Source organism: Eptatretus burgeri, chromosome 8 (assembly GCF_056783735.1).
Source record: "Eptatretus burgeri isolate ZD-2024b chromosome 8, Ebu_testis_v1, whole genome shotgun sequence".
In the NCBI taxonomy this organism is placed as follows: domain Eukaryota; kingdom Metazoa; phylum Chordata; class Myxini; order Myxiniformes; family Myxinidae; genus Eptatretus; species Eptatretus burgeri.
Genome location: NC_140968.1, coordinates 93626387 through 93651310, shown reverse-complemented (window position 1 = coordinate 93651310; position 24924 = coordinate 93626387). Strand labels below are relative to the sequence as shown.

At 47.3% G+C, this 24924-nt stretch overlaps 1 protein-coding gene across 2 annotated transcripts in view; it reads right to left on the bottom strand.

Annotated features, from left to right (window-relative positions):
• The window catches only part of LOC147022300 (uncharacterized), a 115097-nt gene extending 90736 nt beyond the window's left edge, over window positions 1-24361 (bottom strand). Inside the window, exons 1-2 of one of the 2 annotated variants that reach the window (XM_085893033.1) lie at window positions 24169-24361; window positions 22146-23695 (exon numbers count right to left, since the gene is read on the bottom strand). In XM_085893033.1, coding sequence (XP_085749159.1) covers window positions 22146-23681 — 1536 coding nt within the window. In that variant the 5' untranslated portion in view covers window positions 23682-23695; window positions 24169-24361. The remainder of the gene's footprint in view (window positions 1-22145; window positions 23696-24168) is intronic. The other variant, XM_085893032.1, reaches the window with a different exon arrangement.
• Window positions 24362-24924: the final 563 nt, after the last annotated feature.

Below are 24924 nucleotides of genomic sequence, written 5' to 3'. Positions count from 1 at the left end.
TTCTAACCCAGGATGGACAGCTTCGAGTCGAGTGTGCATAGTTCTCGGCCATCCTGCCAGTACAAGGAGGTAGTTTATTCAAGTGTATTGTCATACTAAAATATGTAATTTGGTGTCTGTCTGGTCGTTACTTATACAATTTCAACCAAACTTGACAGGACTAAGGGTCACATGATGGAGGCTGGAGCGACTTTGTACCACCCCCCCCCTCCTCAAGGGGTTTTTTGCTTTGGCCAAATGCTGTGTTAACATATATAAATAGCTTATCGTGGCATTTCATGGAGCACCCCAAACAGAAGTAAGAAATATTATAAACCACAAACACATACGATTACCTTTTTAAACAGTTGGTACTGCTGAATAAACATGACACTGAAAGGGAGGAAACCAGATGTTCTTGAGGCATTATATGCTCATCATGACTCCACAGACGAACGAACCTGAGCCGAGATCTACTGTAATCTATATAGCTACCCCAGAGAGGATAATAATGTGACCCTTTCTGCCGCTCCCATTGGAGAGGGTGTTCTGTTCATCCAAATGAGGCATTTGATGAAAGGGCTTATTTGTCAAAATGAGGAATTCAAAGACCTTGCTTTTTGCCCAAATGTTAAAATCGACTCATGTGCTTATTTCTCTAAATGAGACATTTCCTCAATGTGCTTATTCATCCAAGTTCAGGATTCAATGAAAGCCCTTATTTGTCCAAAATGAAGCATTTCATTAAAGCTCCTTTTGTTCCAAGTGAGACATTCAATTAAAAGCATTCATTTGAACAGATGAGACATTTGACTAAAATGCTTATTCATCCAAATGATGCATTCAATTGAAATGCTATTCGTCCACATCAGGGATTTGATTAAAATCCTTTAATGCATTCAAATGAGACATTTGGATGAAAGTAAATATTCCTCGAATTCGGTTATTCAGTGAAAGTACTTATTCGTACAAATGAGACGTTCAATAAAAGCGCTTATTCCTCCAAATGGGATATTTGATGAAAGCACCTATTCGTCCAAGAGACATTCATTTAAAGCGTTTATTCAACCAAATAAGGCAGTCTATTAATGCTGCCTGCAACCATCCAAATTCGAGGCATTCAATGAAAATGATTCAAAACAATATTTTATTTCTGCACTTATTCATCCAAACCAGACTTTCCGATAAAGCATTTAATTGTCCAAGAAGAGGCATTTCAGTGAAATGCTAACCATATTTTCCGGTGTTTAAACCGCGGCCGTGTATCAACCGCACCCCTTTTTCACCCTTAAAAAATAATAATAATAATAACAACTTTTCTAATTTATTAACCGTGCCCATGTTTTTCACTTTCAAAATTAATTAATGTATTGAGCATTTTATTTTCTGATCGAGATCTAAGTACGTTTGTACATTAACTTTGTAAGGAATAAAGTGACGGAGGTATCGATATGTTTACTCCCGTGTCCACTTCATTTTGTCTAACAGTCTTATTCTCATTTTCAAGAAGTTGAAGAGAGCGGAGAGGAGAGGAGAGATTATAAAGAGAAATTTTTTTTTTGTTACAAGAAAAAGGAAAAAAAGACATTCATACCAGTATCATACATATTTATTATGGATTTGTGGCCCTGAAAATGGCCGTTTAGATTTGATGAAGCTTTTCAGCTAAACCCGAGGAAATCCTGATCAACGCTTTCCTCATTAAAGACGGCACATAACTCCTTGTCCGAATCAGGGTCGAGCAAGTCCCCGTCGCTGTCACTGTCATTTGCAGCCCCCTCCGCCCAAATAATGTCGTCCTCTGTGCCATCCATGTTGTTGGAGATGCAACATTTCAGAAATGCTTGCTTGATGATGTCCGACGGTATTTCCTCCCACACCTTGATGATCCAGCTACAAATCATCGAAGGTCGACCTTTCCCAGTCTCCTGCTCTTGGTGTAGGTTTTCTACCCACTCATTATCTAGTCGGACCAGCAGCGACGTAGCCCGTCCTTAAATGGCTTGTTCATGGACACATTGAGGAGCTGCAGGAGCGATGTCATCCTGTTTGGGATGATGATGAGATCGGTGTTGGTCCTAAGCAGCAGGGCTTTGATATCGTTGGTCTTGTGACAACTGAATGCAACTCGGACGAGCATGCTCCATCGTTGGGAGAGAGACCGAGGAGATATATATATATATACACACACACACATGGGGGAGGGGATTTACTCGAGAGAAAATGTTATGCTTTAACAACACACACACACACACACACACACACACACACACACACACACACACACACACACACACACACACACACACACACACACACACACACACACACTACTTGGTCGATGTTGGAAATTCTTCAGGAATCGGCAGATTGGAGTCAGTGTGATTACTGACTAAAGTACGGACTGCATACAACTACCTCTACCTTGTCGCAACTGCCAACTGTACATACCGATCGGGACGTGAACTGTACCGCTTTCGACTGTAGGGCGCTCTACAATTGGCTTAAGCACTCAAGCAAGCACACCAATGAAATTGTTCACTTGGAACGGCTGGCCAGGCTGTCGCTGCATACATACCATCTAGGATCCCTTTAACTTTCAAGCTGGTCTTCACCTCGCTTGCAGCAGTTAAATAAATTAAATGATTTCGTTCACATAATGACTTTATCCACAAAAGAGTTGCTGTTTAACATAGAACAACCCTGGAGACATCGCAAAGTGTAATCGCCCATGAAATAAACATTTCCGATAATCCACCATGTTGCTTGCCCGCCTGTGCACGTATCACGTGGAACATCGGTTCGCGGTCCGCACAAACGATATAACTATATATTAAAACGTCCGTTTTTCACCAGATTTGCTTTGATTCCTCGCAGAGTGCCTCCCAAAAAGTCCAGAAATATAGACACACATCTGGCAGACGCTATAGATAAGCAGTCCCTCTGAGGTTCAGGGTGCGATATCAAGCTGGTAATTTTTGGCTCATTCTGAAATATATGTTCACTGAATATAATTTCTCCAAACAGGAGACATTTTCCTGTGTGTGTGTGTGTGTGTGTGTGTGTGTGTGTGTGTGTGTGTGTGTGTGTGTGTGTGTGTGTGTGTGTGTGTGTGTGTGTGTGTGTGTGTGTGTGTATGGAAGAGGAGGAACCACAGCCTTGCTTGCTTAAAATAAATAGGTATATAGGCTAAGTTATAAGACTCGTTATTTGTGTAAATTATCATATTTCAACACTTATTTAGTCTGGACGATATCCGATCCTCAAAACCAAAATAATATTTTGATGATATACTTTAATTGGTCCGTGAGAGGAGATTGTGGAAAATTTCATCATATAATGCATGAAATTGCTCCAAGCTACTAATTTTAAAACACTAACACTTACAAAAGTGATTTTGAAAACAATAACACTTACAAAAGCGATGTATACAGCGATTCTTAGCGATGATGAACAGGCATTCAACAATATTAGCGAGGAAAGTGGGGAAAAAAAAAAAAAACTCGTGAGGAAGTCGATGCGGCCTGTTCCAAGTCAAGGCATGGTTGAGCAGGACAAAAAATATGGCGGCTTCAGACCCTAGCGAGGTTACCTAGGATACGCCTAAAGACCCAATCAAGAGCGGTGACCAAGGATCTTCCTGAGAAAGGATATAATTAAATAAGGCCGTTAATTATCTTCAAAAGGGGTGTTTTAATTATCCCAAACACTCAATTTTCAGTCATGCACTTCCTTGGAATTTTCTTAATGTGCACACAAAGATTCAGGCTGATGGGTTTCATGGTTTTGAAGTCATGGAGGACACACACACACACACACACACACACACACACACACACACACACACACACACACACACACACACACACACACACACACACACACACACACACACACACACACACACACGGAAGAGTACTCGTCCCCAGTGATGGGAAAAGCAAGCAGAGGTATCTGTCCCAGTAACAGAAAATGTCTAAGTTAATCTTTAAATTTAAATTATTTCATGGACTTTAAAAAGGTTCATTGTGTTGCACTCCTGGTTTCACTCAGAGCCAAACAAAGATACTTGTACTCTTCCGCCCACTGCAGAATGGTGGTGCAACATCAGGCGAGGTTCAGTTTGTCTCAAAAGACGGCAAAATATCCTGCTTGTGAAATAAATTTTGGCATCAATATTATTCATGGGCCTGTTCTCCCATCATATCAAAAGTGAATGTTGAGCTTCTCAAACAGAGTGTGGGAAAAGACTTTCAGTATAGGCTACTGTTATTAACAATGCTGACGTGCTTTGTTAAACTTTGTGACAATCTTCATACTCTGTCATTGATTGTCGGTTCCGCCGAAGCAGCTTCCTGAGCAAGGGTTACACTGGGTAGTTTACCATTGAATTCCCAGCAGTAGTTCTGGCAGGAATTTGGCCATGGTGACGGCAATAGCTTTCCGACTCATCGCCAAGGACACAGCGGGGATATTTAACATCCATCAACTGATGTTGGTCGTCGGAATGCCCAGTTTAACGTCCGTCGGAGAGATGGCACACACATGGATGAATCACCCTGCCTGTGAAAAACCGGGATGACAGTTTACAGCTGGGTCAGGATTCAAACCCAGGCTAGACAGCTTAGAGGTGAGTGTGTGTACCTTGAGGCCATCCTGTCAGCACAGGTCATATCTTAATGCACTGTCAATAAACAAACTGAAATTCCATGTTGGTATTTATACGTTTAAAATGTATCTCGTTTGGTATCATGGATTTCTTCTGGTTGAATGGTGAGCTTTGCCTGCATGCAGAGGTTTTCAAAATCAGTGAGGGAAGTAGCCACCGGAAACGGTAAACAGCCGAACTGACAAACACACGGACAGAAACCACACCTCATATTGCAAATCCTCACTAGAATTCACGGACTGGTGTGTGTTTATTTGTTTGTCGTGCTACTCCTCCTGCAGTTCTTCACCAATGACATTCAGACTTGCTGCATTGGATCAGCATGACCCCAATTAGTGCATCGGGGTGCTTTTTAAAAAAATCTTTGCCGGCGGTCTTGGGGGGAGGGAAGGGGATGCAAATTCTCCATGTAAATGTGTATTGTGCAGTGCCACTCCAGGTGGGAAAGGTTATTATAAGTCTGCACCCTTTACATTAGAGTGTTCCTGTTCCCACATTTTCCAGTGCCGTGAGGTGTTTTGAATTACACAGTAAGTTTGATTATATTATACAGTGTTTTGAATTATACAGTAAATTATACAGTTTGAATTACACATTTGAATAAAGATAATAACATCATCCCCCTGGCAGTTCCAGAGGTGGGAGAGGGTGCTTCTCGTATCTATACTAATAAGTGTGTGTGTGTGTGTGTGTGTGTGTGTGTGTCTCCTCCATAACTCCAAAACCATGAAACCTCAGGCCCCCAAACTTTGCATGCATCCTAAGAATGCTCCAAAGAAGTTTGTAAATTAAAATTGGGTGTTTGGGGAAATTAAAACACTCCTTTTTGAAGATAATTAACGGCTTACTTCCATGAAAGGCTTATCCTTGGTCAGCCCAAATTTGCCTCACAGGGGTCTAAGCCGCCATATTGATTTGACCTATTCAAACACGCCTTTCCTTTGAAACACGGTCTACTCTCACGGAATAATTAAAGCATATATAATCAAAAAATTATATCAGATTTGAGAATCGCATCTCGTAGGCAAAATAAGTGTCGAAATCTGGAGTGAAATCTGAAGATTTTAAACAAATTAGCAATTTTTATAACTAAGTGTATTTATTTAAGCAAAGCATTAACCTTAACTTTTCCAACTGTTCGGAAGATTATATGGAGTGAAGAAAAGATGAAGGAATGTGCAGAAAGTGGAACTTCATAGAATGCAACAAAAACAATTAACCAGCAGGATTGAAGCTGATTTGCAAGCCATGGCATTACAGTCCACATCGTCCTTTTTTTCAGCAATCACAAATGTAGTTTGTTTATTTAACCTTTTTGTGTGATCTGCTTTCTTGGCTAAAAGATGAACATAAAGTATATTAATATGCAGTACACCTATAATACATATTAAAAAAATTAAGCGTTTCATAAAATTTGGGGGGGGGGTTCGTCGACAAGCTTCCATGGGGATACCACGGCTCGGTTCTCGATGGGGACATCTCTGGAGTTAGGGAGGCAAAATAAACTAGAAGGGCACTCAGTAGAGTGCATACCTCCACCACACATTTCCTGATCCATGAGAACATATCGGGCCCAATACAATTTTGAAATATCATGCTATATATCGTTTTTGGCCCTATCTTTCAATGGTGAAGAATCACTTTAAAATTAAATAATTCTTGTATCCAGATCCGGATTCGGATCTTCATCAAAATCGAATCAATTCATTCTTCTCACACAACCAAAGTGTCCACCATGTTTCGTCTGAAACCGTCCACAGCTTTTTGAGATATCGTGCTCCATATAGTTTTTGGCCCCATTTCTCACTTTAAAAATTATCAGATCAGGATCCGGATCTTCACCAACATCTAATCAGTTTGTCCTCATCACACACAGAACCTGTCCACAAAATTTCATCCAGATCTGTCCACAACTTTTTGAGTCCTACACACAAAAAAACAAAGAAACAGAGAGAAAGGGGTGAAAACATTACCCCCTTCACCTGCAGTGGTGGAGGTAATTACAGGATCACAATAAGTAAAAAATACTTTCAGTGGCTACAAAGCAAGGAATCGCCAGATCAGGGCATGGTAGCCGAGAGGTATGCACGCTCGATATAAGCTGGCTCGCCTGGATTTGAATCCTGACCCAGCTATAAAGTGTCATTCAGGTGTTTCACCGGCAGGGTGATTCATCAATGTGTGTTCAGTCTCTCGAATGGATGTTAAAATGGGCATCACACTCACATCTGCTGGAATCCTCCCTCTCTCTCTCCCCCCCTTCCCCACCCTTCCTCTCCCCCCCCTTCCCTCTCTCCCATCTTCTCTCTCACACCACAACTCTCTCTCCCCCTTCTCTCTCTCTGTCCTACTCTCTCTCCTACTCCTCTTCCTCCCTCTGGCACCCCTCCCTCTCTCCCACTCTCTCTCCCCTCCTCTCTCTCCCCTCCTCTCTCACCCCTCTTTCTCACCCCCTCCCTCTCACCACTCCTCTCTTCCCCTCCCTCTCACCACTCCTCTCTTCCCCTCCCTCTCTCCCCTCCCTCTCACCCCCACCCCACTCTCTCTCTCTCTCTCACCACCTCTCTCTCACCACCCCTCTCTCACCACTCCTCTCTCCCACCCTCTCCCTCTCTCCCCCTCACCACCACTCTCTCTCACCCCACCCCCTTCTCTCTCCCCCCTCTTTCTCCTACTCCTCTTCCTCCCTCTGGCACCCCTCTCCCTCTCTTTCCCCACCTCCCCCTCTGTTAAGAGGACTATTATTTAAGGACTGACGGTTTAGTTTTGAATTTAAATAGATTCCCAAGAGTGTAGCATGTACCAATACGATTTGGAGTGAGCCGATCTGAGGGGTGCAAAGGTCGCTGCATGTTCGAGCAAGTATGCATACAGGTAAGCCTTTGCCAGGTAGATAGCATGGGTTTTACATGCTCCTACTCGATTTTATGTGGAACCCAGTGGTTAAAAAGAAAATGTTGCTGTTTGGGCACATTTTATCACCCTTCCCTTTCCCTCCCCTCACGCCGCATTCCTTTCCCCTCATGCTGCCTTCCCTTTCCCCAATCCACATGCCGCCTTCTCTTCCCATCACACTGCCTTTCCCTTCCCTCACGCTGCCTTCCCTTCCACTGCCCTCAAACCACCTTCCTCCCCCTCACACTGCCTTCCCTTCCCATCACAGTGCCAGCCCTCTTCCTCCCCTCAGGCTTACTTCCTGCCAAAGCCCCTCCCCCCTCCCCCCCCCACCGCAAGGACATATCAGGGCAGTCTCCACGTGCTGCATTAATGTACCCCATTTTATTCAATCCTGTACTACATCCCCTCCCCCCTTTTCTTTACAAGAGTCACAACCAAACACAAATTCAGAACCCCCTCCCCTCATGCTTACCTCCTCCCAAACCCCCTCTCCACTTCCTACTCCTCCCTCTACCCATCCTTCTCGCTCCCATGCTCCCTTCCGGAATGTATTGTGACATTTAGTGAGGCCTCGCTCTCCCCCTCCCACCCCTTTCCTCACCCCCCCGCCCATTCCTAGCTCCCCTCTCCCTCACCCATCCTTGCTCCCCCAACCCTCTTCTTCTCTGAAACGGCTGAACATATCGAGGAAAAACTTTACAGGCAAAACTTATCCATGAAGAACAAAAAGTTCTCCACCTATGATGACATAGGTCACATGGTTTGGCGGCTCTGATTTTTGTGAAGAAAAAACCTTTAAAAATCATTTCCAGAATGACTTGACAGATCAAGGGGAAACTTCACCAAGATATTCCCCAAGCCTTGATGATACCAGCGTGTTCACAAATAATTAATAAGTCACATGGTCTGGCAGCCATATTTTTTTTTCCTTCTTCTTTCGGCTGCTCCAGTTAGGGGTCGCCACAGCGGATCATCCGTATGATCCGCATAGTGATTTGGCACGTTTTACGCCGGATGCCCTTCCTGACGCAACCCTGGTCGCCTCTTACGACACAGGGATATGGTACACCTATTTTAACCGGGGTATACACCGGCCCAGTATACTGGTACTCACTTCGCCGACCTCGGAAGGATGACAGGCTGAGTTAACCCCCTGGTGTATTAATTCAGTGGCCCAACGGGGCTTGAACTCAGGACCTTTTGGATCCCAAGCCACTGCCCTAACCACTGCGCCAACACCAGGCTGTCAACACCAGCGATAGCAACACCACTGCGCCAACACCAACACCATATTTTATTGAACGAAAATCTTTAAATTATTTCTCGAGAACAGCTTCATCAATCGACGTGAAACATCAAAGTTATGATCTTGTCGTCGTGGGCAATATGCGTTTTAAATTTCAACCTGTTTGGACGCATGATCTGGCAGCCAGAATTAACTCATATTTTGAATTATAGGTTAAGGATTTTCAATCAAACTTGGTAAAAGTATGAATAATGATGTAATAATGTGGGCAGAGGCATGTCTTGCGATGTCACAACATCGAAGAGCGCTCTTCTAATTTTTCCTGTTTTGACCCCAAGTCACCATCCCCTGGGGAATAAACAGGGGGGCCAGGGGGGGGGGCAAATCCAAAAAATTGTTATATATTTCAGATGTCTCCCAATGTTGATTGAATACACAAAGTCCAGGTGGCGGAGTTGCGATGTACATCAAAAACTCAATTTGGCACTCTGAAGATTGCTCTTACACCTCAAAAGACGCAGGAGTCCCTCTGGCTGCAACTTCTCCAATGCTCCCACCTCATGTTTGTCTGTGTGTTGCACCACCCTCCCAACAGTAACGTCTGTCTTTCTCTGTCTCTGTCTTTCTCTCTCTCCTTTTAACCACTCATCCCAACTCTCTCTTCCTCATATGTGGTGACTTAAATTGTCACCATGCTAATTGGCTGGGTGTTGGTACCTCTCACACCAGCCATGACACTTCTGCAAAAGACTTCTGTGACTGTATGGGACTGACTCAATCAATGAATTTAACAACCTAGATTTCTCCCAATAGAAAACTCTTCCCTTCTTGATTTGATGACGAACTTCCCCGGCAATGTAACTTGCTCGTCCTCTGCCCCCAATTGGCTCATCTCATTCATATGCTTGTGAAGGTCAACACATCTCTGACCATTCTCAGAGAACAGCCTGTGCCGAAGAGTAGGGCACTGGCAGGGACTGCCAGCAGACACCACATTTCAGGACTGGTCTCCTATATCTACCGCCCTGATATTGATTTAGCCTGGGAAGTCTTCGACAGAAACCTGTTCTCTCTTATGCACAGATTCATCCCATCTTTTCTTCAATTATCTTACCCATCCTCCTGCTCTTGGTACTCTGAATCCTGTGGTGAAGCTGTTGCTTTAAAACAAATTACATTCTCCTTCTGGAAGGCAAATCCAACCTAAGGCAACCTCAGAGCATTCCACAAAGCCTACACCAAGTGTGTGTCTGTTCTCAGAGAAGCCAGAAAACAACATCTGTCGAATCTCAAGAATGAACTTTCAAACTCGTCTCCCTCCTGTAAAACCTGGTGGCACCTTGTCAAGTCTGTCTCTGGTGTATGCTCCCCTTCCATCCCTTCCCTCACTTCAAATGGCACCACAGCTGACTCTGCTTGTGAGAAGGCCAAGTGCCTCAATTCTGTGTTTGCTTCAAAATCTTGTATCCCTAATATCCTTAATGTGTCTCTGTCTGTCTGTCTCATACTCAACTGCTCCTGGATTTTGTCTTTTGCACCTGCGAAAGTGTAAAAGTTTCGAGCAACCCTCAACTCTGATGATGCAACTGGACCAGATGGCATCAGCTCACGTCAGAGGCGGATTAACTTTTTTGGGGGGCCCTGGGCAAAACAATATTCCAGGCCCAAAAATGAGAACTTCTTGATATTTTCACACTCCCTTAACTGATGTTGCTTTAGACTTAACTACAAAAAATCTGGAGAAAATCCTGTGTTTTATTGCCTTTTTCCCCCCTTGGAAAAAAATGGCATGTAAAAGTGTTCCAATACCAATCAGCTTGCTATCGCTTGCCAAGCCAGCCATTCTTTATCAACCGTTTCGTTGGAGTGCTTGAGTGATTAAGCCACTTGGCGAGCACTCTACAAGCTGATTGGAAATGGAACACAGCCCAATACTTGCAGGGTTGTGTTAAGTTACTAAGTTTTTATTTTCTTATTCTTTTGTACACATAGACGAGGCTCGTAGAAGAGCAAAAAGTCTCTCAAAGTTTTCAAGTGGCTTAAACACTCGTGTAAGCAGTCCAACGAAACCGATGATAAGGAATGGCGGTTGGCTTATCAAGCGATAGCAAGTTGATTGGAAATAGGACACACCCCAGATGTGCTAGACTGAAGACCCTTTTTTGGTTTTGCCATTTGTGTAATGAAAAAAGTTAATTTTGGGTGAATTTCCACCCTTTTCACCTCTTGTTGAGTTATTTTCTGCTTTTCAGCACCGCTGGAGATGGTTCGTTTCATCCTTCAGACAGGTGTTCTGATTGTATAAACCGCAATGTTCTGCCGTGTGTACAGGTTAGTCCATTTACAAATGAGGGGTTGTTTGTGACAGTACAATAAACTGTAGTGTGGATTTGCTAAACAATGTTGATAAGTATTAACATGAGGAATTATATAAAACTAGCAGAGTACCCACTATGTGGGCGATCTTGTTCCAAGCATGCAACACGTTCTTCTGACGCATACCCTTATTTGGGCGGTGCATAAGCAACTGACAGCTCTGTCTTGGCAAAATAATAATCCTGGTTTCGTGCATGAAGCAAAAACATACGTCCTGCTTATAATTCAAAACACCTCACTGCACTGGAAAATGTGAGGACAGGAACACTGCACTGTAAATGGTGGACACCTCTAATACCTTCTTACACCTGGAGGTGGCGCTACACGATACACATTTACATTGATAATTTCAGTCCCACCCCCTCCCCCACTGCCCCCCCCCCAAGAACACCGGCAAAGATAAGACACCCCTATCCATTAATTGAAGTCATACTGATCCCAAGTCTGGATGAAATCAGCGGAGAACTGTAGGCGGAGTAGCGTGACAAACAAACAAACACAAACTTGTCATAAAACACAAACTAGTCTGTGAATTATAGAAAGGATTTATTGTGATTATTGTTGCATTTGTATACATCAAACGTCGTTATTATTCCACTTAACCTGCTTTCACAACTAACCTCACCCCCTAATTTTGTGATGGTCCTGTCGAGTTAAACATCAGGGGAAAACATATTTTTTTAATCGATTCATGACGTGACGGTCCTTTCTTTCCCTGAGATGGAGCATTCCCTTTGCACTCTTTATCACCACTCACAAGTTCAAATGTCTCAAGTCGGCAAAGTGAGGCCTCACCGTCAGAGTGGGTATCTCGAAAGATTGTGAAACATGATCGGTCGTGTGGGGCCCCATGTAATTGGGGGGGGGGGTGCCATGCACGCATGGCCCTCACGCCGCCTCTGCCTGGGGCCCACATTGAGCCCGGGCCCCTGAGCATGAACCCTGCATGCCCATGTGTTAGACCACCATCGACTCAGGTGGCCTAAAAATCTGCTGTACTGCTCTTGCACATCCTCTCTCTGCCCTTTTCACCCTGTCATTTACCCTTGGTCATCTTCTATCTGCTTGGAAAATCAGCCAACATCACAGCATTGCACAAAAGAGGTGTAAAAATGGATCCCAACAGACCAATTTGCTGACTTCCAATCATCAGCAATGTCATGGAATCCATCATCGCAGTTGACATAAAAACATTACTTTTCTCCAACAGCCTCATCTCAAATCATCAATTCAGATTCAGACCTGGTCACTCCACCTTGGACATGCTACTCCTACTCTTCCAACCATGAATGGAGGACCTCAACATCAGACATCAGATCTGAGATATCTTGACATATCTCGAGCTTTTGATACAGTCTGGCATCCTGCCATGCTCTCCAAACGATCTGACTATGGAATCCAAGCCAACTCCACTCTTGGATTGCTAACTTCCTCCACTCCCATAACCAACGTGTGGCTCTCAAAGGAACCCTTTCTTGTCCTCTCCCTATCAAGGCTGAAGTAGCCCCAAGGCAGTGTTCTAGGCCCCACATTATTCCTAATCTTCCTCAATGATTTCACTGACTCTCTGGAAAATCCTCTTCATCTCTTTGTTGATAACTCCAATCTCTGCCATATCCTTCATCCTTCTTGCAGACAGGTACCAGCCTCTTCCCTCTCCTCAGACCTTGACAAAATCACAAACTGGTGAAACACTTGGAATATGTCTTTTAACCCTGACAAACCCCATGCACTCACTCTCATTCTCCGAAAGGACCGTTCCGCAAATGCTCCCATCTACTTTCTCAACAACCGTCTTGAAGATGTTCAGTCACTCAAACTCTTGGGTCTCACTCTCAGGCCATGATCTCAAGCCATATTTCAAAGTGTTTTTTTTTGGGGGGGAGGGGGGGTATACCAAGTCAAGGCTCGTGTAAGAACGAATACACAGAAACAAACATATAACAAAGCAGGAGACAAAAGGGATGGGAGAGGGAAGCACAAAATAGTGGGGAACGGAGACAATAGAATATCTGTGGAAGGGAGAGGGATGGGGCAGGGTACACAGGGTAAACAAGATGGTACTGCAGGGACTTTCAGGAAAGAAAACAGGGAATTTGAAGGAGGTGGATTTGGGGTGGATTAACAGAGGTAGTAAAGATCAAGATTTTGGATGGGGGAAGATTTGGATGGTCTATCAGGTGTGAGATGGTGGTGAACAGCTATTTTGAAGACCTGGAGGGAGGAGTGCGAATGAAGAGAGTGTGGGAGTTTGTTCCAGAGGTGGGGAAAAAGAGGAATGAAAGAGTGAAGGTGAGCAGTGATTCTTCATTTTGGTAGTTTCACCAGAAGAGGTTTTTGGCATACCTTGAGCACCCAACTGCATAAGGGGGACAGATCAGAGACAGAGCAAAAGGGGGGGGGGGCAAGGCCGGAGAGGAGATGGCAGAAGACAGAAAGACTACCGACCTGCCTCCGGTGAGCAGGTGAGAGACCCAAAGACTCAGCTTCATCACAGGAGATACCAATGATCCTAAAAGCCTTGGTTTGCACAGCGTGAAGTCGAGCTAGGTGTGAGGCAGGAGCACCACGCCAGAGGGGGGGAATCGGTATTCCACAGACTGCGGATGAAAGCTTTGCAAGTGGTTGGCCTCTAAAGTCAGATGGGGCATCCTCCATTATGCAAAGTCCTTCCTTGGCACACCTGAGCTCCTATTCACCAACAAGGCTTTCATCTGCAGCTTGAGGGAGTACTGCTCACCCCTTTGGGCTGGCTCCCCAGCCTCACACCTTGCTCAACTCGAAGCTGCAGAAACCAAGAAATAGGGGGCACTGCATCAGCAGCACAGCCATGCTCTCAGCAATGATGCAACCAACAGCCACAGGCTGCATTCAAAATATTTCTTATGGTACAGTGCATGAATGCAGTTTGTACTAGAGGGGGAGCACTCGGTAGAGTGCAAAACCTCCGCCGCCAATACTGCAAGGTCACTCAAGTGAACCTGATATCCTATTCATTCAATTTGATGTCATCAGTGCTCACAGAGTTATAGTTTGCAACGTTCCCTTTTACATACTCAATTCATTCGTCATAACTAGATTCCTTGAGACAAATTGATTTTACGTGGGTATATCCACCTGAAGTTCCAAAATCAGCCGCAATTATAATTTTGGCATGTTTTTTGTTGGAAATCACTTATAACATGTAGAAATGCAAAAAAAAAAAAATCTAAATTTTGTTGAAAAAAAGTTGCAAATGTTTTTTTCTCCAACATTTTTTTTTTGGGGGGAGGGGGCGTTGGAAATCACTTAAAACATGTAGAAATGCAAAAAAAAAAAAAAATTCAAATATTTTTTCAAAATGCCCGCCATAGCGGGCATATTAGATTTTGGACCAAGTCCAAAATCTAATGGCATGATCCTTGGACCATACCTAATCCCCCCCCACCGAGTTTCATCGAAATCCGTCGAGGAGTTTTTCCGTAATACTGTTCACAAACAAACAAACAAACAAACAAACAGAAAGGGATGAAAACAGTAACCTCCGATCTTCGATGGCGGAGGTTAAATATTGTTACATCTGAGGGGGGGGGGGGTATGCATCCAAAGGGTAATTAGGATATTTAATTAGGCATGCCATGCTGTTCGAGTTGTACCAGGATCTCGATGTAATAAGTAGCAATTCAGTGGTGATAAGTTGTCTAGTAAATGTCCATTTCTTTAAGGGGGAAATGATAATTGTCATGTAATTAGATAGGGAGACGGGTTAGGGTAAGTGTGCATGCGTAAACCCTTTTAGTATTCCCTGTAGGCTTGCCGTGACGTAACAGGACAGTGCTGCGGATAGCTCCGCCCTGTGATCACGATTGGCAGAAGGTGACGGTAGAGGGCCAATAAAAGGGCTCGATTGAAAGTGACGAGGGGTCGAGTATAAAAAGGTTCTGTTCGGTAAAAGAAGAGGAGGAAGAGTCATAAAAAGAAAGCGTCTGGTCGAGGCTGTTGGTCTCGGAGCGCGCTCTCTCGTTGCGCTGGTTCGTTCCTCGATTTGTCGTGTCTCGTGGCCTTGCTGTGCCTCGTGCCTCACCTCGGTTGGCTCTGGAGTTCTGCTGGCTCGGAGTACGGGACCTAACGGCAGGCAGACCTGCCTCCCTCTCCTGCTCGCATCTTGGCGCCAGAACTGGCTCCCTGGCGGCTGTGAGCGGTCTTGGGCCTACACCAGGAGGTCGACACCACCAGGAACAGCACCACGGTGTCTCCTGCCCCTGACGAGCGCAACGTCAGCTCGTCCGGCGCCAATCCAGTGACTGTTGCGTTGACACCACGGGCAAGCCTGACCACCAGCTACGTTGTGTGTGTGTGTGTGTGTGTGTGTGTGTGTGTGTGTGTGTGTGTGTGTGTGTGTGTGTGTGTGTGTGTGTGTGTGTGTGTGTGTGTGTGTGTGTGTGTGTGTGTGTGTGTGTGTGTGTACCTGGCGCCTTAGAGGGTTTGAGATTTGTATATCCATTGGAATTGTTTGTGATTTTCCCCACGCCCGAACCCACACCACCATCCCGTTGAATCGCCCCGGATCCCTCCTCTTGCCGAGTCTTATTATTATTTCTGGTTAAAGAAATAAACATTATTAACTCAGTGAAAAGCGACTCGTGCCACCTTCCTCGTCCCGTTTGCTGTGGAGCGATTAAAACCGCCATCTTTGGGTTATAAAAAAATAAACCGCCTCCATCGTTTCGGCTCATTCTACGTTGGCGGGACTGTTCAAGTCCCGTGGACGTCACATTGGTGTCAGGGTGTTGGATGTTCGAACCCCTCTAAATTATATACCAGGATGAAAATCTCGCCACGAATTGGAATCTAAAATCACTACAGAAAAGCGCGCGAGCGCGGGAAAATTTTGGCGGGATTTTTCAAATTTAAATTAATTGGCGGCAAACGGGACTTCTGCACCATGGCGGATGTGCAGATGTTTGAGGAGGAAGGCCACGTGTCTGGCAGCGAGTCGGGGGAAGAGTGGAGAGACGGGGGTAGGGTTGGAACCTCCCCCATTCCGAGCGTGGACCGTGCTTCATCGCCCGTAACGGAGCCGGCAGCGCCGGAAACCGGCACGATGACGATCTGGACAATGTTGGAACGTTTAATGAGTGCAATTACAGCACAGGGGGCAAAAATGACGGCACAGGGGGCACAAATGGAAAATCAATTCGTGACACAGAGGGCAGAAATGACAGATCAATTGAGGGTAATGGGGGTACAGTTGGGTGCACGGATTGATTTAATGAGGGATGAATTGGGGGAAAAGATGGAGAAAATGAAAACTGAGATGCAGGAGTGAGTGGATGTTAAATTGGGAGAAATACAAAGTAAATTCGAGGATAGATTGGAGGAAACAAAGGTAGAAATTACATTGGAGGGGGAAAATATACGAAAAAAATTGGTAGATAAAATTGATGCAACGAACATTCGGGTTGATAAGGTGGATGAAAGCCTGGAACGTCATCATGTCTGTGTGGATGCTCGTATGCAGCTGCAAGTTGAAGAGTGGGGAGAGCTGAGGAAGCAAGGGATGAATTTGGCGGAGGAGGTAAAAGGATTGGAGGCTCGTTTGGACGAACAAGATAAAATTATGAGCCAAGATGAAGTCTTGGATTTGTGCCTGGTAGATTTGCCTGGTAGAGCCGTCTTTTGTAAGTAGAGTGTCCGGGTTGGTTGAGGAGCAGCTACAAACTCGCGACGGAGCCTTGGAGGAGGTTGTGCGGGCCCAGAAGATCCTGTGGGAAGAGGTGAATCGGTCCATTCAACGTTTGGAACAGGAGGCAAAATTGACCCATGAGACCCTCACCACAAAACATTTTTGGCCACAGTGGGCTCCGAAATTGGATACGCAGCCACAAGGGTGTTTGATCCCTGGGCTGGATTCGGACAAGGGAGAAACTGAGAAGCCGGCCACCGTAAAAGTGATCCCCCTGGTAAATTTCGATGGGTCAGGGAGCGTTGAAGCTTTTCTGACGCAATTTGAGTGCATTTCCCGACCAAACGGGTGGAATGAGTGGGAACGTACAGGGAATTTGGTGGCAACGTTGCGGGGACCAGCCGCAGACGTGTTAAACGTGATCGCGGAGGGATGTTGACCAGCTCCCACATTTGCGAGGCGTTGAGCCGTCGGTTTGGGTTCGCGGCAAACTGTGATCTGGTGCGGGCCCAGCTCCAGCACCGCAGATTAATGCCGGGTAAGACAGTGCAGGAGCTGGCATAGGACATTTACCAATCAGTCAGGATTGCGTATCAGGACCTTACAGTGGAGGCATGGGACAGACTGGCACTAGAGAAATTTTTAGCTGCTCTTCCTGACCCTGAGGTCCGAGCGCTAGTGGAGCTACAGGATTCACCCACCGTGCACCGAGCGGCCGAGTGCGTGGCCAGGCTGGCCTCGTGGAGTCGGGTGCCCGAGAGGCCATCGGTGACGATTCGGGATCAGGGAGGGGGGCTGGGAGAAATTGGCATTACCCAAATGTTTCAGGAAATTTGCCAGAAACTATCAAGTTTGATACAGGGTAATTCGGCAGTAGGTGCGCCACAGCGGCAGGGTCCAGCTCAGCCAATAGAGCAATTAGATTATGGTCGAGGGGGTCCGGAACCGGAAGAGACATTACACAGATACCCACGGGGGCCTTTATGGGGAGTTGTTTCCGGTGCGGGCGAAGAGGACACGTGCAACGATATTGCCGGTACCCGGCGATGGAGGGACCCTCCAATAGACTTTTAGACTCAGAGAGGATGAATCCTCCTGCTGAACCGCCAGGTCTATCCGAGGTGCCCTTTCATAGGTCGAGTCCGGAGATCACTGTCGGGGGTCGGGGAGACTAGATCGGGCTGAGCATTTCGGGCCATGCTCGGCAGGTGAGTTTGTGGCGAAGTGCCCTCCTTTGGTGAAAATAGTGAATTGTGGGAAAATTGGCATGGGTTTGTAAGTTCTGCTGGGTTTCAGAGTGACAATAGGGACAGTGGGTAATTGGTAACAAAGCAGGCACGAGTGGCTGTCCAATGGTTGGTGCGTGGATCGGGTGAGAAGTGCTGTGTGAGTTGTTTCAAGTTAAGAAGTGAAATGTATGGTGCACACATTGATTTTTTATTGGACATGGTGTGGTAACAGGGAAGGTCATGGTCGGTGAAGTGTTAGAAATGCAGGTGTCACATGTAAGGCCGATGGGGTGGGGGGAGTCATGTGGGTTTTGTGGGTGGGGATGATGTGCTTGTCCGCAGGGATTGCTGAGGCTCACGGTGAGCGGGAATTGCGACCCCCTTCAAGGAGATTCACCCCTGGTGGCTGATGGTGACAGTGTCTGGAGGCAACTGGGAGAGGGTCTGGTTGGGCGACCAAGGCGGGTAGGACCTTGGCGACCCAGGAAGGCCAGAGGAGCTCGTGAGACCCCTTCCAGTGTGTTGTACGGGGTGAGAGCTGATGGCTACCAGGGGGTGGGAATCAAAGGGAGCGGGGCGGAGAAACGTCCTGGTTGGACTAAAGATTACCTGTGGGCATGGTTGCACCTGAGATGCCCCCATCATCTTGTGGTTACCCACCCCACGGCCATGACGGGATTCAGCCTGCATCATTAAAGTGGGGACCATGACCTAGAAATGTGATGATGACCATGGTGTGAGTGTTGTGAAGATGTGTGAGTCCCACTCAATCCCACACAACTTGACATGTGCAGCAAGGGCATGATGTCCACATAATTTTGGGGTCAAGAAAATTTGAAAATTGGCTCCCCAGGTAACGCTGGGTCTATTAGCATCTACTGGGGGACGGATTCAAGTGTAAATATCCCGTGAATAGTGTCGTTAAGGCTTAGAGTAGGAATGTAAAGTACAAGTGTTGTGTTTTTGCGGAACCTTTTGTTTCCCCTCCCCAGATCCCTGGAAGAGTGTTGGACAAGAGCGATGATCCAGAGGATGGAGTGCAACTTCGCTTGGTGCTCTCATGTGGTTAAATAAAAAGATAAAAAAATGAATGATTGTTTAGGTGAGGATAAGGCCATAAGGGGGTAGTACATTAAGCAGGATAGGTAAGTTAGCTGCGGCTTGCTGCCCATTGCCCCTCCTACTTTATTTCGTTAGGTTAAATAGGTGTGAGTCAGTAAGTGTTAAGGCTGGTACGGTAGCGCCTGTGATATACCTTGCAGGAGCTGCGGTACCAGAGGAGGTGGCAGTGTTACATCTGAGGGGGGGGGTATGCATTCAAAGGGTAATTAGGATATTTAATTAGGCATGCCATGCTGTTCGAGTTGTACCAGGATCTCGATGTAATAAGTAGCAATTCAGTGGTGATAAGTTGTCCAGTAAATGTCCATTTCTTGAAGGGGGAAATGATAATTGTCACGTAATTAGATAGGGAGACGGGTTAGGGTAAGTGTGAATGCGTAAACCCTTTTAGTATTCCCTGTAGGCTTGCCGTGACGTAACAGGACAGTGCTGCGGATGGCTCCACCCTGTGATCACGATTGGCGGAAGGCGACGGCAGAGGGCCAATAAAAGGGCTCGATTGGAAGTGACGAGGACTCGAGTATAAAAAGGTTCTGTTCGGGAAAAGAAGTGGAGGAAGAGTCATAAAAAGAAAGCGTCTGGTCGAGGCTGTTGGTCTCGGAGCTCGCTCTTCGCTCTCTCGTTGCGCTGGTTCGTTCCTTGATTCGTCGTGTCTCGTGCCTCACCTCGGTTGGCTCTGGAGTTCTGCTGGCTCGGAGTATGGGACCGAACGGCGGGCGGACCTGCCTCCCTCTCCTGCTCGCATCTTGGTGCCAGAACTGGCTCCCTGGCGGCTGTGAGCAGTCTTGGGCCTACACCAGGAGGTCGACACCACCAGGAACAGCACCACGGTGTCTCCTGCCCCTGATGAGCGCAACGCCAGCTCGTCCGTCGCCAATCCAGTGACTGTTGCGTCGACACCACGGGCAAGCCTGACCACCAGCTACGTTGTGTGTGTGTGTGTGTGTGTGTGTGTGTGTGTGTGTGTGTGTGTGTGTGTGTGTGTGTGTGTGTGTGTGTGTGTGTGTGTGTGTACCTGGCGCCTTCGAGGGTTTGAGATTTGTATATCCATTGGAATTGTTTGCGTTTACCCCACGCCCGAACCCACACCACCATCTCGTCGAATCGCCCCGGATCCCTCCTCTTTCCGAGTCTTATTATTATTTCTGGTTAGAGAAATAAACATTATTAACTCAGTGAAAAGCGACTCGTGCCACCTTCCTCGTTCTGTTTGCTGTGGAGCGATTAAAACCGCCATCTTTGGGTTATAAAAAATAAACAGCCTCCATCGTTTCGGCTCATTCTACGTTGGCGGGACTGTTCTAGTCCCGTGGACGTCACAATATATATTACATCTTACAAGTTACGTGGTACAGGTGCATAAATGGTGCGGTAAACCATTTGTGCACCTGTACCATGTAACCACATTTGATATCTAATATAATCACATACATCATCTCAAAAACCACATAACCACATGACATGCATCATGTAACTGCGGGCACCATTTCAGCAATCCATCCATTCGGACCATACACTCTGCAGAGAGTAGGTGCTGCCTTAGCAGTCTCCTTGGCTCTTGGACAGGTCGCCACTCCGATACAGGATACTAGCAAGCTGGCACTCATTTTGCCGACCTCGGAAGGATAACAGGCAGAGTCAACCCCACCTGGTATTAATTCAACATCTGAGTGGGGTTTGAACTCAGGTTCCTTGGATCTCAAGCCCACAGCACCAACCATTCAGCCAACACCAGACATATCTAACCGATGACACCACATATTTGCATATATCATATAATTATTGCAGATATGATGAAACTGCATGCAGCATGTAACCACTGAGACCACTTATGTGCACCTGCCCCTGTAACTGCATACATCATCTTAAATACCAAGTAACCATGTGCAGCATGTAATTGCAGCATCTAGGCACTACGCGAGACATGAATTGCATGCACTAGTCATCTATAACACGATTCCGCATGTACAGCATGTAACCATTGACGCACCTGCACCACAATAAACAACATAATATAATCTCGTACATCATCTTAAATACCAAGTAACCACATGCACCAGTCATCTCACATAACATGATACAGCATGCAGCATGTCACCACTGATACACTTGCATCACATTTCACCACATGTAAAATATCATTGCCTATGTCATCTCAAATACCACGTTATTGTATGCACTAGTCATCTCAGATAACATGATACCACATGCAGCATGTCACCACTTATGCACCTGCACCATGTATATTTAACCACATAATCACCCACATCATCTCAAATACCATGAAATCACGTGCACCATTTCGCTGCATGCACTGCATAATCACGTATATACCACAAAACCGCATGCACCAAAAAACCGCTTCCACATGCACCATGTAACCGCATGCACCATGTAACCGCAGATACATGCAACATGTAACCGCATCCACATGCACCCTTTAACCACATGCACCATGTAACCGCATCCACATGCACCCTTTAACCACATGCACCATGTAACCGCATCCACATGAACCCTTTTAACCGCATGCACCATGTAACTGAATCCACATGCACCATTTTTTGTCATTGCTGTTCCTTGCACGCAGTTAAGTACAGAGGAACTCAATGCACTGAGTGTCTGCAATGAGGAAAGACTTAAACACAACAAGCAGGTCTCAAACGACCAGAAACCGCAAAACACACACACACACACACACACACACACACACACACACACACACACACACACACACACACACACACACACACACACACACACACACACACACACACACACACACACACACACACACACACACACACACACACACACACACACACACACACGTCCAGTTCTCATCACATCCAAGTGTCCACACGACTGCAGAATACAAAGTGAACTTAACGATGATGCATCGATGCATGTTCGAGTTAGGTCGGTAGTTAGGTAGGTAGCGGATGCGTGGTGTATGTATACCTGAGACGTGACGTACGGGACACCGCGAGGAGGGCCGCACCTGCCGCGTTCCTCGTACAGGGCGCTCGGACAAAGACTCCTCCTCGACAGGCCGGAGTCGCCCATGGCCCACAGTGCGTGCTCCGAGCCACCATGCATCCTCGCCATGCGAAGGTCCCCTACGCTGCTCTCTCGTGTCGGTGCGGCCCAAAGGTGCTGCGGTGGAGCGTCGGCCTCATTGAACGATCGGCTTCGGCGCTCGAACGAGTGTCGAGCGCGACGTCCGGCACGCACGTCCGGAGTGCGGCTCTGCAGACACGCGTGCGCTCGTCCGCACGACGGGGGCACCATGTCGGCGCTTATGTCGCTTGAGCAAGAATTGCGTCGGCCGGAAGCGTGTTCCCACTGCATTCTTCCATCGAGCTGGTTCAACTTGTCCAAGACCTGCGTGACCTCTTGCTTCACACCTGTCAGTGACTCGAGCTTTCGCTCAATCTCGCCCACACGCATCACCAGCTGACTGACGCTCAGTTTCAGCTGCTCGGGCTCCTCCGACGTGATCTTGGCCGCCGCATCCACTCCCGCTTTGCCCATCTTCGCTCCGTTACAGCCCACAAGTTTGTTCGCTCCGTTCAAGCACGTGGACGTGTCTGTGGACCCGCTTCGGCTGCTCACGGGCCCGAACTGGCACGGTCGGTTCACTTGGCACTGGTCCCCTGACTTGGAGTACTGGGGGACCCCCTGCATATCGGGCTCCGTCCCATAGGCACCGCTCCAAGCGGGAGACTGATCGCTGCTTTCTGGGATAGAGTTCAGTCTCACGGGCATCTTCTGGCTCCCCATGCTGGACGACGATCGCAGGACACGAGGGAAGGGACACGGCTGAGACGATTGTTGATGACCACGGGTGGTTGGCGGAGCACCAGGCAGGGGTTCGGCCTCAGGGAACATCCCGCGTCCGGAGTCGCATGAATGCCCGGCGGGCAGGAGCCCGGAGCGCTTGAGCTCACGCTCCGAGCACTGAGTGAGCCCTTCTCCTTCGGAGTGAGCCCTCAGGGCGGCCATTCGTCGCTCATTGCGTGAAGTCCCCGACGCCGAAGACCCGCTCGTGCTGATGTCGTCCAGGAAGCTGAAGATCGTGGTGATGTCCTCACGGATCCCTTCGGCCTCCTCCTCACAGTTCTCGGCGAAGCTTCGCTCCGTGTTCGTGAAGTAGCCCGTGTCCGCCGACCAGTTCTTGGCGAAGAAGCGCTTGGCAAGCGCTGGCGGTCCGCTCAGTCCCGAGTAACTGTCCACCGAGGCTTCCCTGCTCCGACTGTCGAGCGAATCGAGCGGAGGTCCGTACGGATCGGACGGATGGCGCCAAGCGCTCATGTCCTGAGCGAACGGGAGCTCCTCGACCGGCGCAGCTTTGGTCAGGACCCGACGTTTCCTGTTCAGTCTGGAGCTCGACAGATCTGCCTGAGCCTTGACCAGCGCCGTCGGATCCGATGTCCCAGGAGCGCCGGCGGCTCCACTTTCAGATGAGCGAAACGAAGAGAATGCTGAGGCGTGCATGACGACGAGCAGCCCTACGGGCGCGCAGTGGAGGAGAGAAGGTGGTAGAAGGGAGGAGGAGGAGGAGGTGGATGGGGAAGAAGAAGAGGAAGGGAGGGGACGGAAGCATGAGGTTGAGGATCAGCAACGCCAACGCTCAATTGTGTCCTCCCTCCGTCATTCCCAGCGAGTCGGAGCATGGAAGTGATAAATCCGCACGAGTTTTAGAGGTTGAGGGGGATTTGGCAACTGGGAGTCCATATCTGTGGGGATCTTGAGCATTTGGTGGTTAGATATCAAGGTCTGAGAGAGACGCACACGGGACGATGCCCACATGAATCCCCTCAGAATGCATTAAACCTCCGAACACCTCGTTCTTCATTCGGGGGCTTCGACCACCGGGGGCTCAAACGCTCCACGACGTCCAAAAGGCAAATTCATTGGCCATTGCCGAAATGCACCGATTTACCTTCCCCAGGTCCACATCGTGAGAGACCACCTCACTCACCTTTTCCAGGGTCGGTTCCTTCTCGGCTCGATGAGTCCGCTGCAGTTCAGCTGCAGATTGCCATGGTGGGGTTCGGGTGCAAGGTCGACGGAGACGCACCGGCCGTTTGGCCTTTTCCGTGGGAACCGGTGGGAGACGCACTGGTAGAGGAAGAAGAAGAAGAAGAAGAAGAATGGTGGGAAGGTTGGGCTGAGGAATGGGGGCGCCGCGGGTAGCGAGTTGACGTCACGCTTTGACGTCAGACGGGGGTGGATGTCACCTGCTGGTCGTGGAGGGCTGGGGTTGTGGGCGATGGGGGGGGACGGAATGTAACGGATATAGTCTTTAATCAAGATAGATATAGATGTGAGAATCAGAAGATTGGTCACAGGACGAACGGAAGGGAACGGTTTTGAGATAGCAGAGAATTCACTGCGTCCACGGCTCGACATTGGTATCGTTGAATTAAATAAGTTTTTCATCCGTTAAGACCATTTTATTTAAACATGACCCTTCACCAATGTTCAGCGCTATTAAAATCTTTCAAAACCTTCAGGGGAAAAAGATGGGATCGCGTGGAAGTTCCTCGAACCAAATGAAACCTCAATCTCAGTCTGGGAAAAGTTTTTAAAAAGACGAGAAATGAATGATGATTATGAAACGAGCCTATTGTTATCGTGAAGGTGTGAGTTCCGACTATGTGCAGGTGTGAGCTCCGATCATCGCGCAGGTGTGAGCTACTATCATCGCGCAGGTGTGAGCTACTATCATCGCGCA